The sequence below is a fragment of the Coloeus monedula genome (assembly GCF_965178545.1).
Source record: "Coloeus monedula genome assembly, chromosome: 18".
Lineage (NCBI taxonomy): Eukaryota > Metazoa > Chordata > Aves > Passeriformes > Corvidae > Coloeus > Coloeus monedula.
This window is the reverse complement of record NC_138798.1, coordinates 4,976,875-4,989,576: the sequence shown is the minus strand read 5'-3', so window position 1 is coordinate 4,989,576 and position 12,702 is coordinate 4,976,875. Positions and strand designations below refer to the sequence as shown.

The 12,702-nt window shown below is 44.3% G+C and overlaps 1 protein-coding gene across 4 annotated transcripts in view; it reads right to left on the bottom strand.

Annotated features, from left to right (window-relative positions):
• Window positions 1-12,702, bottom strand: part of KIAA1671 — a 65,661-nt gene that overhangs the window by 25,303 nt on the left and 27,656 nt on the right. For all 4 annotated transcript variants that reach the window (XR_014226939.1, XM_082293615.1, XM_082293613.1 and 1 more), the window contains one exon: window positions 11,811-11,933. Coding sequence is in view for 3 of the 4 variants with exons in the window: in XM_082293615.1 (XP_082149741.1) it covers window positions 11,811-11,933 (123 nt within the window). In the remaining variant the exon portion in view is untranslated. The remainder of the gene's footprint in view (window positions 1-11,810; window positions 11,934-12,702) is intronic.

Below are 12,702 nucleotides of genomic sequence, written 5' to 3'. Positions count from 1 at the left end.
CCTCGACTGGGTCCCCTGAAGGATCCTTTGCCAGCAGAGTAAACGGGACAAAACGATAGGCAATTTTAGTCTGGACTAACTGTGACAACAGTTTCTGCTCTTCCCTTATGGGAACCTCAGTCCAGAACTCACTCTCTGATGGGTTCCTCTTATCACCACCCCCATCACTCCAATCAGCAATTAGCATTAATTCAGGCATTTCCAAAGGGTTTTCTGTGAGGCATCATCCCACCTACAAAGAGCAGGACCCAGCACTTGTGAGCACCATGGGCAGCTCCAGTCCCACCTTGTGACATCCAGTGCTCAGCACCCCTGGGAGCAGAGACTGCCCTTGTAAGGCTGTCCTGGCCCTGCATTCCACACCAACTCTCCTTCTGCTTCATTAGTAAGAGAACTTAATTTAACCTCTTGTGTTTGACAGGATGGACTATTTAAAGATGCAGCACTGGGCTAGGCTCAGTTGCACAGCTCCAGACTCAATTTTCTTGGGCTTCTCAGACATGACAAACAACTCATGGATTTACAGGCTCCTTCTTTTTGCCTCTGTGTTCTGTATTTTGCCAACTAAATTGTCACATTCCATGAAGGAGCAGTGAGCATTCCTAACTACGGGCTGAATTTCTTACACGAAACACCCCATCATGAAGATTTTACCACGTCACCTTCAAACTCTTATTTAAAGTAAAAAAAAAAATGCCTGGCTGCACATCTGGCACAGAGAGACCAAAGCTCAGCAGGTGGAACAGAGGATCTGGCTCCATGGCAGATACCCACCCATCACTCCAATCCAGGAATTCCCATGAAACTTAACACAGCCAAAGACAAAAGGGCTTGGTGATTTTATCTGTTCTGTTTTGTGGGTTTTTTTAAATTTTCATGATGATAACAATAATACAATTCATTGAGATACCCAGACAGCCTCACGTGTAGACAGGCACTCTACAGTCAAAAGAAAAAGGGGAAAAAAACCAAAAGAGAGGAAAAAAGAGTGGAATGGATAGAGTGTTTTAACACACAGACTTTGGACAGAGAAATCTCTTTTGTAACCTGAAATCCCAGGTATCTCAATATTTACACCAAATATTTGGTTTTTATTCCTACTTTCATTTTCTACCGAAAATAAGCAAGTCACACTCATGGCCACAGCTCTAATTAATGGTTATTCACAATCTTGGACAACTTGCAGAGAGACCTTGGCATTAAAGGTGTTTTACTTGCACACACCAACTACAAGAGGCTGAAATTCCATTTCCAGACTTTTTCCTTCTATCAGGTAATTTTAAAAGCCCCCAGAGGCCTTGCAAACCAGTGAGCAAGGAGAGACTGTGGAAAGTTTACACAAGCACACACTGATATGAGAGGCTTTTAAAGTGGGTTCATAAAAGATCCCATCGATGTAGTGCAAGGCTACTTTAAAAATCTTTATTTTAAACAGACACGAAAAGTCTTAAAAAACAATTTAAATCTGCATTCCTTGTTTTCCTTACAGAAGTACTCTTGTGATAAAGAAAACACATTAATAGTTTTCGTGACTGAACAAATGCTCCCCTTACTTGTTTATACCTGCCAGAGTAATTTTTCCATTCTACTGCCATGGTGACCCTTGATAGGATCAGCAAAAAACTGAACTTTCCCATTTTATTTGTGATCAAAAAAGTCAGCTATCCTTTCTCTGCACAGGATTCTGGACACTTTTGCAGTAGCATGTCATTATTTCAAGATAAATAAAAATTTGTAAATAAAGGTAACTCTGAAATATAATTTTTACTCCGAGTTCTTAAACAATTTAAATACAACTACGACTAATAATTCCAACAACTAAAGCACAACAGTATTTCAGAAAGTGCCAATTCTTTTGTCCCCCAAACTATCCTGAACCTAAGCAAGGCCCAGTTAAACATCCTGAACGTACACAGCTTTTGTGCCCTGAATTGTTTCACTGTAAAACAAAGCTATCAGTGTTAAAGCTGAGGAAACCAGCTAAAAATATACGATGTTGTTTGCAAACTCATGTCCATAATCCTGTAGCACTTCCCTTCCAGCTCAATGGAGGAGGAAAAACTGAAAAAACAGAAACAGGAAATTCCTACAGCACAAATACGCTGGAAAGGACTAAACCGATTTTCTTTACATTTGTTTATGTCCAAGGGATCAAGCCAAGCAAAAGATGAATAGTTACAGGTTGTTTTTAATTTGTACAAACAAAAATCCAGGATGAAGATGTCTGCAGTGGATCTCCCTGCACCAGGGAGGAAAAACAAAGTAGTGCCATAGTTAAGGTTCTCCTAGGAAGTCCATCATGGGAATAGCTGCTGCTCCATCACTTGACCCAATGGACATGTTAAGCACAAAACATCTTCAACTGAGACTTCTCAAGCACAGAACATGGCCTAAAATACCTCCACCTGCTGAACTTTTCTCCCAGGGCACGGAGGGTGAGTGGAGAGCACAAAGACAGGCAGGAGAACACGCTGCTCCTGCTCCACACCACCTGCCTGAAGAGATGCCATAGCATTTGTTCTCCTCACTGAGGGTGCTCAGGAAATCTCCAACTGCTGAAGGCTCAGATCTGACTCACAGAGAACACTCTGAAGGAAGAGCTTTTTTTTCATGCAAGGGATTTTCTTCTCCAAAGATCAGTAACAAGGAGCTGCTTCTGAACCTATTCCAGCTGTTCCCGGCATGATCACAAACTGCCCAAGGCCTGTCTGAACACTGTTCTTCCATCTTCTCCCTACAAAACACTATTCCATGTGTCTTCCACTCACATCAGGCACTGCTTGATGGCAGTAAATTGACCAAACACCAGCTGTAAGTTAATACAATAATTCCTTCACCCATTTTAGCCCATTTGATGACGAGAGCAGAGGATTTATTTGCCATGGCTGTGTAACCCTAAGTGCACACACCTTCCTTTACTTCCAGGTCCCTCTGCTCTTACTGCCTCCTCCTCCTCTTCCTCCCAGGCACAGCACAACAGCCCCGTGCTCCCATATCCCCCAGGACATGGACAGCACACAATCCATACTGCCTCCCCTTATGTGCCAGGGATTTATTAGTCTCCACCATGAATCACTAAACCAAATACTACATTCTTCCAAGCTTCATTCAGGCTCCAGATTTTGCTGGAGTTACATTTTAAGAACACCTGTGCCCTGCAGCACAAATCCTGTGGTATCCTGAGGAAAGTCCTCTACAAAAAGCTACTTTCCCCATGCTCAAGTAGCTCCCTAAAAACGCCGTTTCCTTTCAGCGCAGTAAACACGCGCTGGCTGCATGAACAACTCACCACTGCTGAAAAGACAGGAACAATAGTGGGAACTTGGCTGTCTCCCAGCATCAGCAACATGGACAACAGCTTGGGAAAGCAGGAACTGAGTCAAAACAACTTTAGATCAAAATATTAAGAGGGAGGCAGTGAAGTTACCTCTGCTTTGTGTGTATAAATGAGGATTAACAATTCTCTTTAGCCTCGTGCCACAGAATGGCCTGGGTTGAAAGGGACCTTAAAGATCATCCAGTTGCACCCCTCCATGGGCAGGGACACCTTCCACTAGCCCAGGTTGCTCCAATCCCCATCCAACCTGGCCTTAGACACATCCAGGGATGGGGCAGCCTCGGCTTCTCTGGGCACCCTGTGCCAGGGCCTCACCATCCTCACAGGGAAGAACTTTTTCAGAAGCATATTCACAATTCCAGACTTAAAATAAGGGGAAGGAGAGCAGGCACAGTCAGCCCCACTTCCAGCTGCTCTGAGCCTGGAACGACACAGTCGCTACAAAAAACTTATCACATCTACAAACGATTACATCTTACTCAATGAAACCCTTATTGCCACAAGTTAACCTAGAATGTGCTATTCCATGTGAGCATTTTATGGTAAATTAAACTTAATAACACACCTCATTAGAACAAACTGCCTTGCACTGAGCACGTGTCCTTGGGCTGGGAGCGGGGATGTGGCTGCGGGCCAGCAGCGCTCTGTGGTGGAACAGCACTCCCTCGTGTTCCCGCTGGGAATGGGGCTCCTCGGCCAGGCTGACCTGTCTGCCTGCTCTCAGCAATGCCACAGACACCACAGCTCCTCTTCTACAGCAGCAGCTGGGAGTTGGGGAAATGCCTTTCCAGATTTTCCTGTGCAAAGGCGTCATTTACCCAGGTTCTCCGAAAGGTTACTCAGGTATCTGCTGACACCAGGGGCAGATACACCCGGCCACCACCTGGGTGGGAGGGGTTTTAACTCTTTGGAAGAAACATCCACATCCCCACCACCAAAACCAAATCCCACAAGGGAAGAGCAGCACAGTCAGTCCACAGGGACTTTGCAGAAGTGCAAAGAGAGGGAAGGCACACCACACCTGCACAGAGCCCCCTCCCTCCCTCAGAGCAGGATGACCACTGCTCGGGGCAGGATGACCATCACCCGTGGCTGCAGGCTGATGGTTTCAGTTTCCTTCCATCACCTACCCAACTCCTCCCACAGTGACACTTCAGGACAGTGGTTATTAACAGCTGCTGCTTCCTTCAGAGTCACCTGACAAAACATATCAAAACTACTCTTTAAAGGTAGCAACCAAAATCTTGTCAAAACAAACTCTAAATCTTTCTTCTTCCTTAAATACCCCAATTTTCTTTTGATTTTGCAATTGTTCTTTCATGACTGTCAATAAAGAATAAGGTCTTTTTAAACCATCTCAGTGCTGCAGAGGAACGTTTTATTTAAAACAGGCCATTTGCTTTGAGTGCTTTCAGGATGTAGCATTTCTTTGCTGTTTGAAAAATGACAAGTGCCAGCCTGGGAAGAAACAACTCATCAGGACTGGTACCAGCATGGGCAGGAGACGCACCACCACATCCATTCCAGAAGGCCAAACTGAGCTGTGAATCAGAGCAAGAATTGCTGACAACTGAGATGGCCAAGGGCAGGAACAGAACCAACTGAGAGCAGTCCAGTAGTGGTTGTGTTCACCAGGAAGCCAAAAAACTGGTTCTTGGACAACGGGCATTGGAACAGGAAACCCCAGTGCTGTGGCTGCACAGCTGGCACAACCAGTCTGACCCTGTGACTGATGCAAGACCACTGAGCTGCACTTAAAGAACTTCCTGTGCAAGCCAGGCCTAAAGACATCTTGTATCAGCTGCAGCAGAGCTCCTCACCAGCTGGAAAAGGGGTGATGGATACCCCATGCACCCTGGAAAATACTCAAATATATACAAGCTGTGGGAAAAAAAGTTTCACTGGACACAAAGCCACTTCTCAGAAACCCAGAGCTGCCACCCACACACAGGATGCAGACATGTGGTGGTCACACCATTGCACACGGACTGGGGCAGACCACAGACCCTGCTGTGCTCAGAAAATACTGTTTGTCACAGTAAGACACATCCTGTCCAAAGATCAGGAGAGCAATCAGCAAGGAATTAGCAGAGAGCTGGCACTGAGTGGGTCCAGTGATGTCCCACAACTCCACCACTGTAGGAGTAAAGCAAATACACAGCAGAGTAGATGCAACCCATCAGTAACTCCATAGAGTAGCTTTAAAAACAGATTTTTTGCTATAATATTGTTTAATTAAGAGTTGTAGCTTCTTCAGGTACATGTGCCTAATGAATAAGGCATCTTAGCTCCCCAAGACAGATTAAATAACACTTGACAACCAACCCCAACATCTCTGGTTACTCCTGACTGTAAGTAGAGATAAGTATCCCCTTAGTAGCCTCCAGCTGCAACAGCAGCACAGAAAGTGACAGAAGGCACAGTTGTGTATGTCCCTTAAATTTCTTTTAACATCATGAATATCACAACTGTCATTCCAACATTTTCTTGCAGTAAATCAGGAAGTGTGCATGAATTAAAGTGCCTAAGGAATTGTCCAAGACCTCTAAAAGAAAATGTACACCCAGAAAATACAACATTCTGTTCTGTTACAGCCTAGAACTGCACAATACTGGAGCCCACCATCCCAAGCATCTTCTGGACTGATCCAAGGTTTGGGTTGGTTTGGGATTTTTCCCTGGCCTTATGGAAAATCCCATGTCAAAGCAAGAGCAGGGAGAGAGCTCTTTCACACTTCTCACACTGACAAACCACAAAGAACATCCACCCCCTTATCACACTAATGACTAATTTTTTAGTTTGCAATTTAAAGGAAGCTTGTCTCTTAAAAATACAGCTGGTCAAAAAAAACCTTAATTAATGTCCAAGCACTTCCATGTTTCACACTACTACATTCTCCAACAGCAAAAGGTTTTTAATAAAATGCCCAGTTCCTCAAGCACAATTTTCTCTCCCAGCAGCAAGAAATTTGCAGTGGGCAATCTCACCTCACAACTGATCAAAGGACATACAGGCAAGGATTGTAAAATTAAACACAAAATGAGGGGAGGAAACTCTTTGCTACAGTTTTAAAACATAGTAGCAAACAGCTAACATGAAAAGGTTTGGTGTCAGCGCTGATTACACGCTGAATTGACAGCTGAAAAAATTAAGATCAATGCAAACTACAACAAGCAAATGAAAACTGATCTTTGATGAGTACAGGAGAAATTAAAGCATTAATTAATTAGTTCAAAGCAATACCGTATTTATTCATAAAGGCTTTCTAGCTCAAATGTGATGGTTTCAGACACACAGCAGTCCCTGTGCAAAGCTGGCAGGGCAGCACAGTCAGAGCCTGCTAAAAAGAGCTTTTCATGACAGACAGCCCTGAGGAGTGCTGGAAGAGGAGGAAGTGCTCACCGAGACATCGAAACCCATGAAGAGGCAAATTAAAAACAAGTAAGGGACTGTAAAATCACACACTTCTAAAGCCATGGGCACAGCTGTTTTCCTAGAATAGCAGGCAGTGGCTGTACCAGCAGCAGGGCAGGAGGGTCCTGGGGCAGCAGCTCTGGAGCCAGGGAGAGCTTTTACACAAAGAGGGAAGAATATTCCTAATTCACACTAAATGAAACTAAACTAAACTATAACTCCCATGGCTCGGTATAAACAAGGAAGAAATGCTGATTCCTAAAAGGGTTTTCCAAGGCACATTCGGGTAGTCTACAGCTTTAAGTATTAGAGATAAAACAGCCTTTCTCACCCAAAATAAATCCCCAGTTTCATGTTACTACTCAGAAAGGAACTGCTGAGGAAAGCCTTCAGCATACATGAACACTCCCAGGATTTCTGAAAGCAGTGGAAACAGCCAGCTCTGGGAGAGCACACTGACATTCCAGAGCACACTTACCCACAGATACTGCAGGAACTTCAGCAGACGTGGACAGTAATAATACTCCATTTTTCACAGCTCCCAGTTAACGCCAACCCATCCCTGTTCCAGGCAGCTCCCGGCTCTCCCCGCCTCCAGCACCAGTTAAAAGCAGAGTGGAGCAATTAAAAGCACCATGAATAATGTACCGAGTGTGTCTGGCCCCACGTCACCACGAGCTGGGGCTCCTCAGGAGCAGTCGCTGAGCTACCGGCAGCATGTGACTTAACCACTTGTTATTGAGCAGCCCACTGCTCCCAACTCCGTAATCTCGAGTGGGTTAGGCTGGAATTAGTGACAGGACTTTGGGTTTTGCAGTAAAGGCCCTCCAGAAGGAAAAGGAAGCTCTAAATCCCCTCGGTTACGAAATGCTCTGAACGCCGGCGGGGCTGCTCGCTGACCTTGTTTTTGGTGATGTACAGGAAAGACAAAAACCCACACATGTAACAAGAGGAGCTGCTGTTTTTATGTTCTCTGAATATAAAAATGTCTTTTGTGAACGAGAAGAAATAGACACAACCAAGTGGCTTTTTATACACCCCTGGAATGTTCCCAGGGAACGAAAACTGCCAAAAAAGGAAGAAAGCCCAGGCAGAGCTTTACCCACCCCCGGGTCGTCCTCCTCGGGCTGGGTCTAAAATAGAGAGTGGTGGAGTTGTTGGACATCAGCAGTGGGTGGTTTGTGAAGAGCAAAAATGGGAATTGTAACACTGCTTTTTTTATTTATGTCCTTTTTTTGATAGGAAAAGGAAAGATAAGTGACAGGACCCATCCAGGGAGGGCCCCTACACCCCGTCCCCTCCCAGCACTGCTGCAGCTCTCACTCTTCCCAGGGAGGGACAAGGTGGAGACACAAAACAGCTTCCAAGATGCTGCAGCCTCCTCTCCTTGAAATTTTGGTACTTTAAGGAAACTACCCCTCACTTTTCTAATCATCACCTATGAATTCCTGTAGAGCTAATAAGGTATTTTGATTTTCTTCCAGGTTGAGTCAGTTTTTGGGGTAGCAGAACAACTCAAGATGGGTTTCAGAAGGAACAAACTCCAATATTAGAGGCTGTACACAATCCAGAAAAAGAGAAGGTGTGGTTTTCAGTGGGCAGAAGACAGCCCCTGTCATGGGCAGAACTGAAAACAACTGGTGAACTGTGACAAGCCAAACCATAAATTCATCTGCACATATTTATAAAATATTTATCTTCTCTCCCTTGCACTTCATTTCCAAGATATTTTAAGAGTCAGCTCATGATTTTCTTCAACAAACCCTTCTCCACCCACACATCACAGTCTCATATGAATGCATCTTTCTGTGGAGACCATTAGAGAGATTTTCCTCCCTAAAGGACAAAAAACCCCCGGAGTTTAATAAAAAAAAATAAATACTATGTTGAGAGCCTTCAAAATAATTCCTGCCTACACCAGTTCTAGTAGCAGTGCTCTGTTCCAACTCCCCAAAGCAGCAGTTTGGGTTATAACCCACAGCTGCACTAAAGCTGCTCCATTTCCAGCTGAAGGTGCAGCTCCTCCAGCCCCACGGCACAACCGCAGTTACTTCATTCGGAGGATGAGTCCCAGCACACATTCCTCAGGTCTTAATTCCCAACACCCTTATCAGTCTGGATGACTCAATCAGGAATCCAGGCTTGTGACCCTATGGCAGCTCTGATGGAATCACACAATTCATGGAAACATCTCCAGAGCTCCGTGGTCACCCCTGGATGTGCAGGTGAGGGGCCTTCCCGGGCGGCACCGGGTGGGAACAGCCCCATGTCCCCATGTTGGGGCTGTTCCCACTTGGAACCAGCCCAGAGAGGGTTTGATTGCACACCTGTCCCTTCACCTGCATTCCAGGTCTAAAGGAAAAGATCCCTACAAGAGCCCAAGTTCCTGAGCCTGCTGCAGGCTCTGAGATTTGCAGCTGAGTTGGTGGGAAAAACCCCTCGCTGTCCAAAGCACAAAACTTCATTTTTATACCTACTTTGTGCTGCAGCAGGGCTAAAAGAGAGGGAAGTACCAGCCATAGTAAAACCACAGATGATGATGAGTAAAACCACAGCAGTGATGCTGGAATCTTTAGAAAAGCCTTACTCTGTTTTTTTAATCAATACAAACTCAAAATGGCTAAACAGTGCTATCTAGGTGAGTGTTAAAATCTCCCAAGTATCATCCTTTCCAATTTCAAACATCAATCCCATACTGCCACTTGTATTTTGCAATGGTTTGATTTCAAAGTCATCCTATGTAATGTTAATTACAAGCAGACTCTCTGGAATATAATCACAAAGAAATTACTTCTCCAGAGGTAAAATGATACTACTGCACCTTGCTTCCATTTGGAATTGTGTTTATTCACAAGAACCTAGTTCATCAGCTGTCCTGGAAAATGCCACTCAAGCAGTTGTTTATTATCACAGACAGATGTGGAATAATGCAACGAATGGATATTCTTGTAAATTCATTTGTCAGATATAAAAGGGTATCAATATCAGTTCCTCACGCTGCTTTAGTGGTGAATGTGAATCAAAGGGAATCGTTCATTCTACAACAAGACTTGTCACTTTGAGCACCAAGTCTCACTAGAACAATACCAATATCCTCACTGACCAGGAATATGGACTGGAGAATATTTTTTGTCACTATGCCACAAGGAAAAACAAGTAACTTCCCAACTCCACAGACCAGAAACCACCCAAAGCAAAGAGCAGCACGATGTTACATTACCGTCTACTCCCCCTTTACAGCTGCACCAAGGGAAACACAAACTGCGTTTGGATTCCGAGGAAATACGGGATTTAACTGTTCCTCCCGTGGCTCTTTCCTGACCCCTCGTGTCTGTCCAGCTCACACAGCTCAGATGTGTCTCCAGCAGAGGGGAGTGTTGGAACGCGCTGACAGAACTGTGACTCCGCACCCAAAGTCTGTGTTTTCTCCAAAGAAAACAAAGGCAGAGCCTTGGTGCAGAAGAAATAGTTTGGTTTTACATAATCCTCTGCAGTACCTGTGTGGGGATTTGGAAAACATCAGTGTGGTGAGTTTTCCACCTCCTGAGCACAGGTGAAAGTCCCTTCTATGCACACACAGTTCCCTTACTCACACTTTACACCCAGGAGGACCAGGCTGCCCTTTGGCTCCCATGGCACTGCACAACAAACACACCCGAGGAGCCTTTCCAAAGCAACACAAAGGAGCAGAGCACTCGGATCCTACTGAATTCCACACGTGTGAGTTTTCTCTTTTCATGGAACTGGTTCCACCTTTCCCACCTTCCTTTCCTGTCTCAGACTACGCTTGGTGAAGTTGAAGGATTATTCTGAGTAACCTCTCGATTAACAACGAAGCTGGAGATTAACAGTTGTATTTATCTGAGTACAGCACCCAAAGAGTTCCTTTTTCCCAGCACTACTTCCCACTGCCCTTCTGTCTCACATTTCCTACCTGGCCAACACCACCTTTACATATTTGCACTGTAAGTTGATGGCACATAACTTTTAGGGGTTGGATAAATGCCCATTCTGTCAATAACCCAAATTCCCCAAGATGAACCTGAAGTCCACGCTAAGAATGGGAAAGACAAAGGGACATTAGTCCTTGGATACCTTCCATGAAGCTTAAAGACTAGAACTGAAGGACAATCTGAGCCCATTTCCATAACTCCAATTAGGAAACTTGTTTATAAAGTCCTTACAGGTTTAGGTGCTCTCTTTTTCTTTGCTAGAAGGAAAAAAAAAAAACCACTGAGTTTCTTTTCTTTTTTATATTTTTGTGTGTTCTCTGCTAAAGGGCTGCAGCAGCAGTGAGCCATGACAGAACAGGGCAGAGCAGCACCTCACTGCAGAGTGTGCTGGCAGAGACAGGACCGGGGAGGCGTCACCTTGGGACAGTCTGTGGGACAACATCCTTCAGTCTCCACTTTCCAAATCCTTTATTTCCCTCAGAAAAAGTTGATATTTCATTTATTGTATGTCTTTTGGAACATCCAGACCTTTGTTTTGTATTTCAGAACAACAGCTGGATATAGGATGCTATTTCACAACATAAAAGTTCTCTGAGAGCTAAAGTCAGGATATCCTTCTGAAACTGAGGAGGACAGCACCCAACAACTTCAAGCAGGAATTCACCCCAACAGTTTGTGTGGTTAGAGACAAATCAAACCACCCAAAATGTCAGCTGTGATCCTTCACAGAAACACTTCTCTGTGTGTTGCCTACAGAAAGAAAATTAAACCCATCATTTCTCAGGCCGGGACACAGTTCTATTTGTCTGCACAAGCTCAGAAAACAACAAAAACCATAATGCTCTAGAGCCATCTTGAGTTCAGGATGAAAATTCTTCACTCAGAAAGCAAACTGAACAAGCTGCAAGGCTGAGGCTTTGTGCTGGAAGCTTTGGCAGGGAGCAGTGGGGTGGAATCCCAGGGAGGGGCAGCCTCGCCAGTTCAACCCCCCAGCAAGCGTTTCTCTGCTTGGCAGACACATCCTTCTGCCACAGCCCTTTGCAAAAAGGAAAACAGAGCTGCAGCTCCCTGATCCCTCCCCAAACCCCTCCTCCAGGGTCACATACCGTCCCAAAATCTGCTCTTCTCTCCTTGTAGAAACTGTGGCGACTCCTCTGCGCAGACACCGAGGAGAAGTCTGTTCCCTCTGTTTTGTCTGAGCTCTGCTTGCTCCACTCTTTCCTGGAAGCCTGTAAAATATAGTTATGAATGTAATTACATCTACATGCATATGCACATACAGATATAGATAGATAGATAGATAGATAGATAGATATGCAAAATGCCTTTTTGAAAAAAAAGCCTAGGAAACTCAAAGCTGAAAACACAAAATGGAAAAACATGATAGCCATGAACATCCCACACTTTAATCACAGAATTATACAACCATTAAGGTCTTTTCCAACCAAATCCAACCTCTGGATTTCATTCATATGTCACTGTGTTAAGAGAATCTTCTGCCTCTCATAAAAGTCAGAACAGCAGTGGAGTTCACAGACAAATGGAAGGCCATTCAACCAGTGAAAATAAAAATAAATTTTGCTTCCTTCAGATAAAGACAAAAAACAAAGAGAAGTCCAAAAAGATCACTGCCAGCAACTTGTAAAATAAACCGAAATTAATTCTTTTCAAGTAAATATAAAATTGCAGAGTTAACAATTTAACCTCCCAGGTTCACAGCATTAAAAAAAAATAATGAGCACACTTTTAAAAGCTTTTTCAAGCTCTCCATAGAAACATCAATAAGTATTTCTAGACCTGAAGCAAAAATCAGGTCATCACTACAACAGATGTTGCTCAAGAAAAGAGAACCCAAAAGGAAATGAACTCCAGTGAAAAGTATGGCTCTGCTGCCTTGCTGCAGAGTGCTGAAAAGCGGTACAAGGACCCAATAAAATCTTTAATAAAGAAAAGTTCAGTTTCAGTTACATGAAACACTCGGATACCATTTGGAAATAC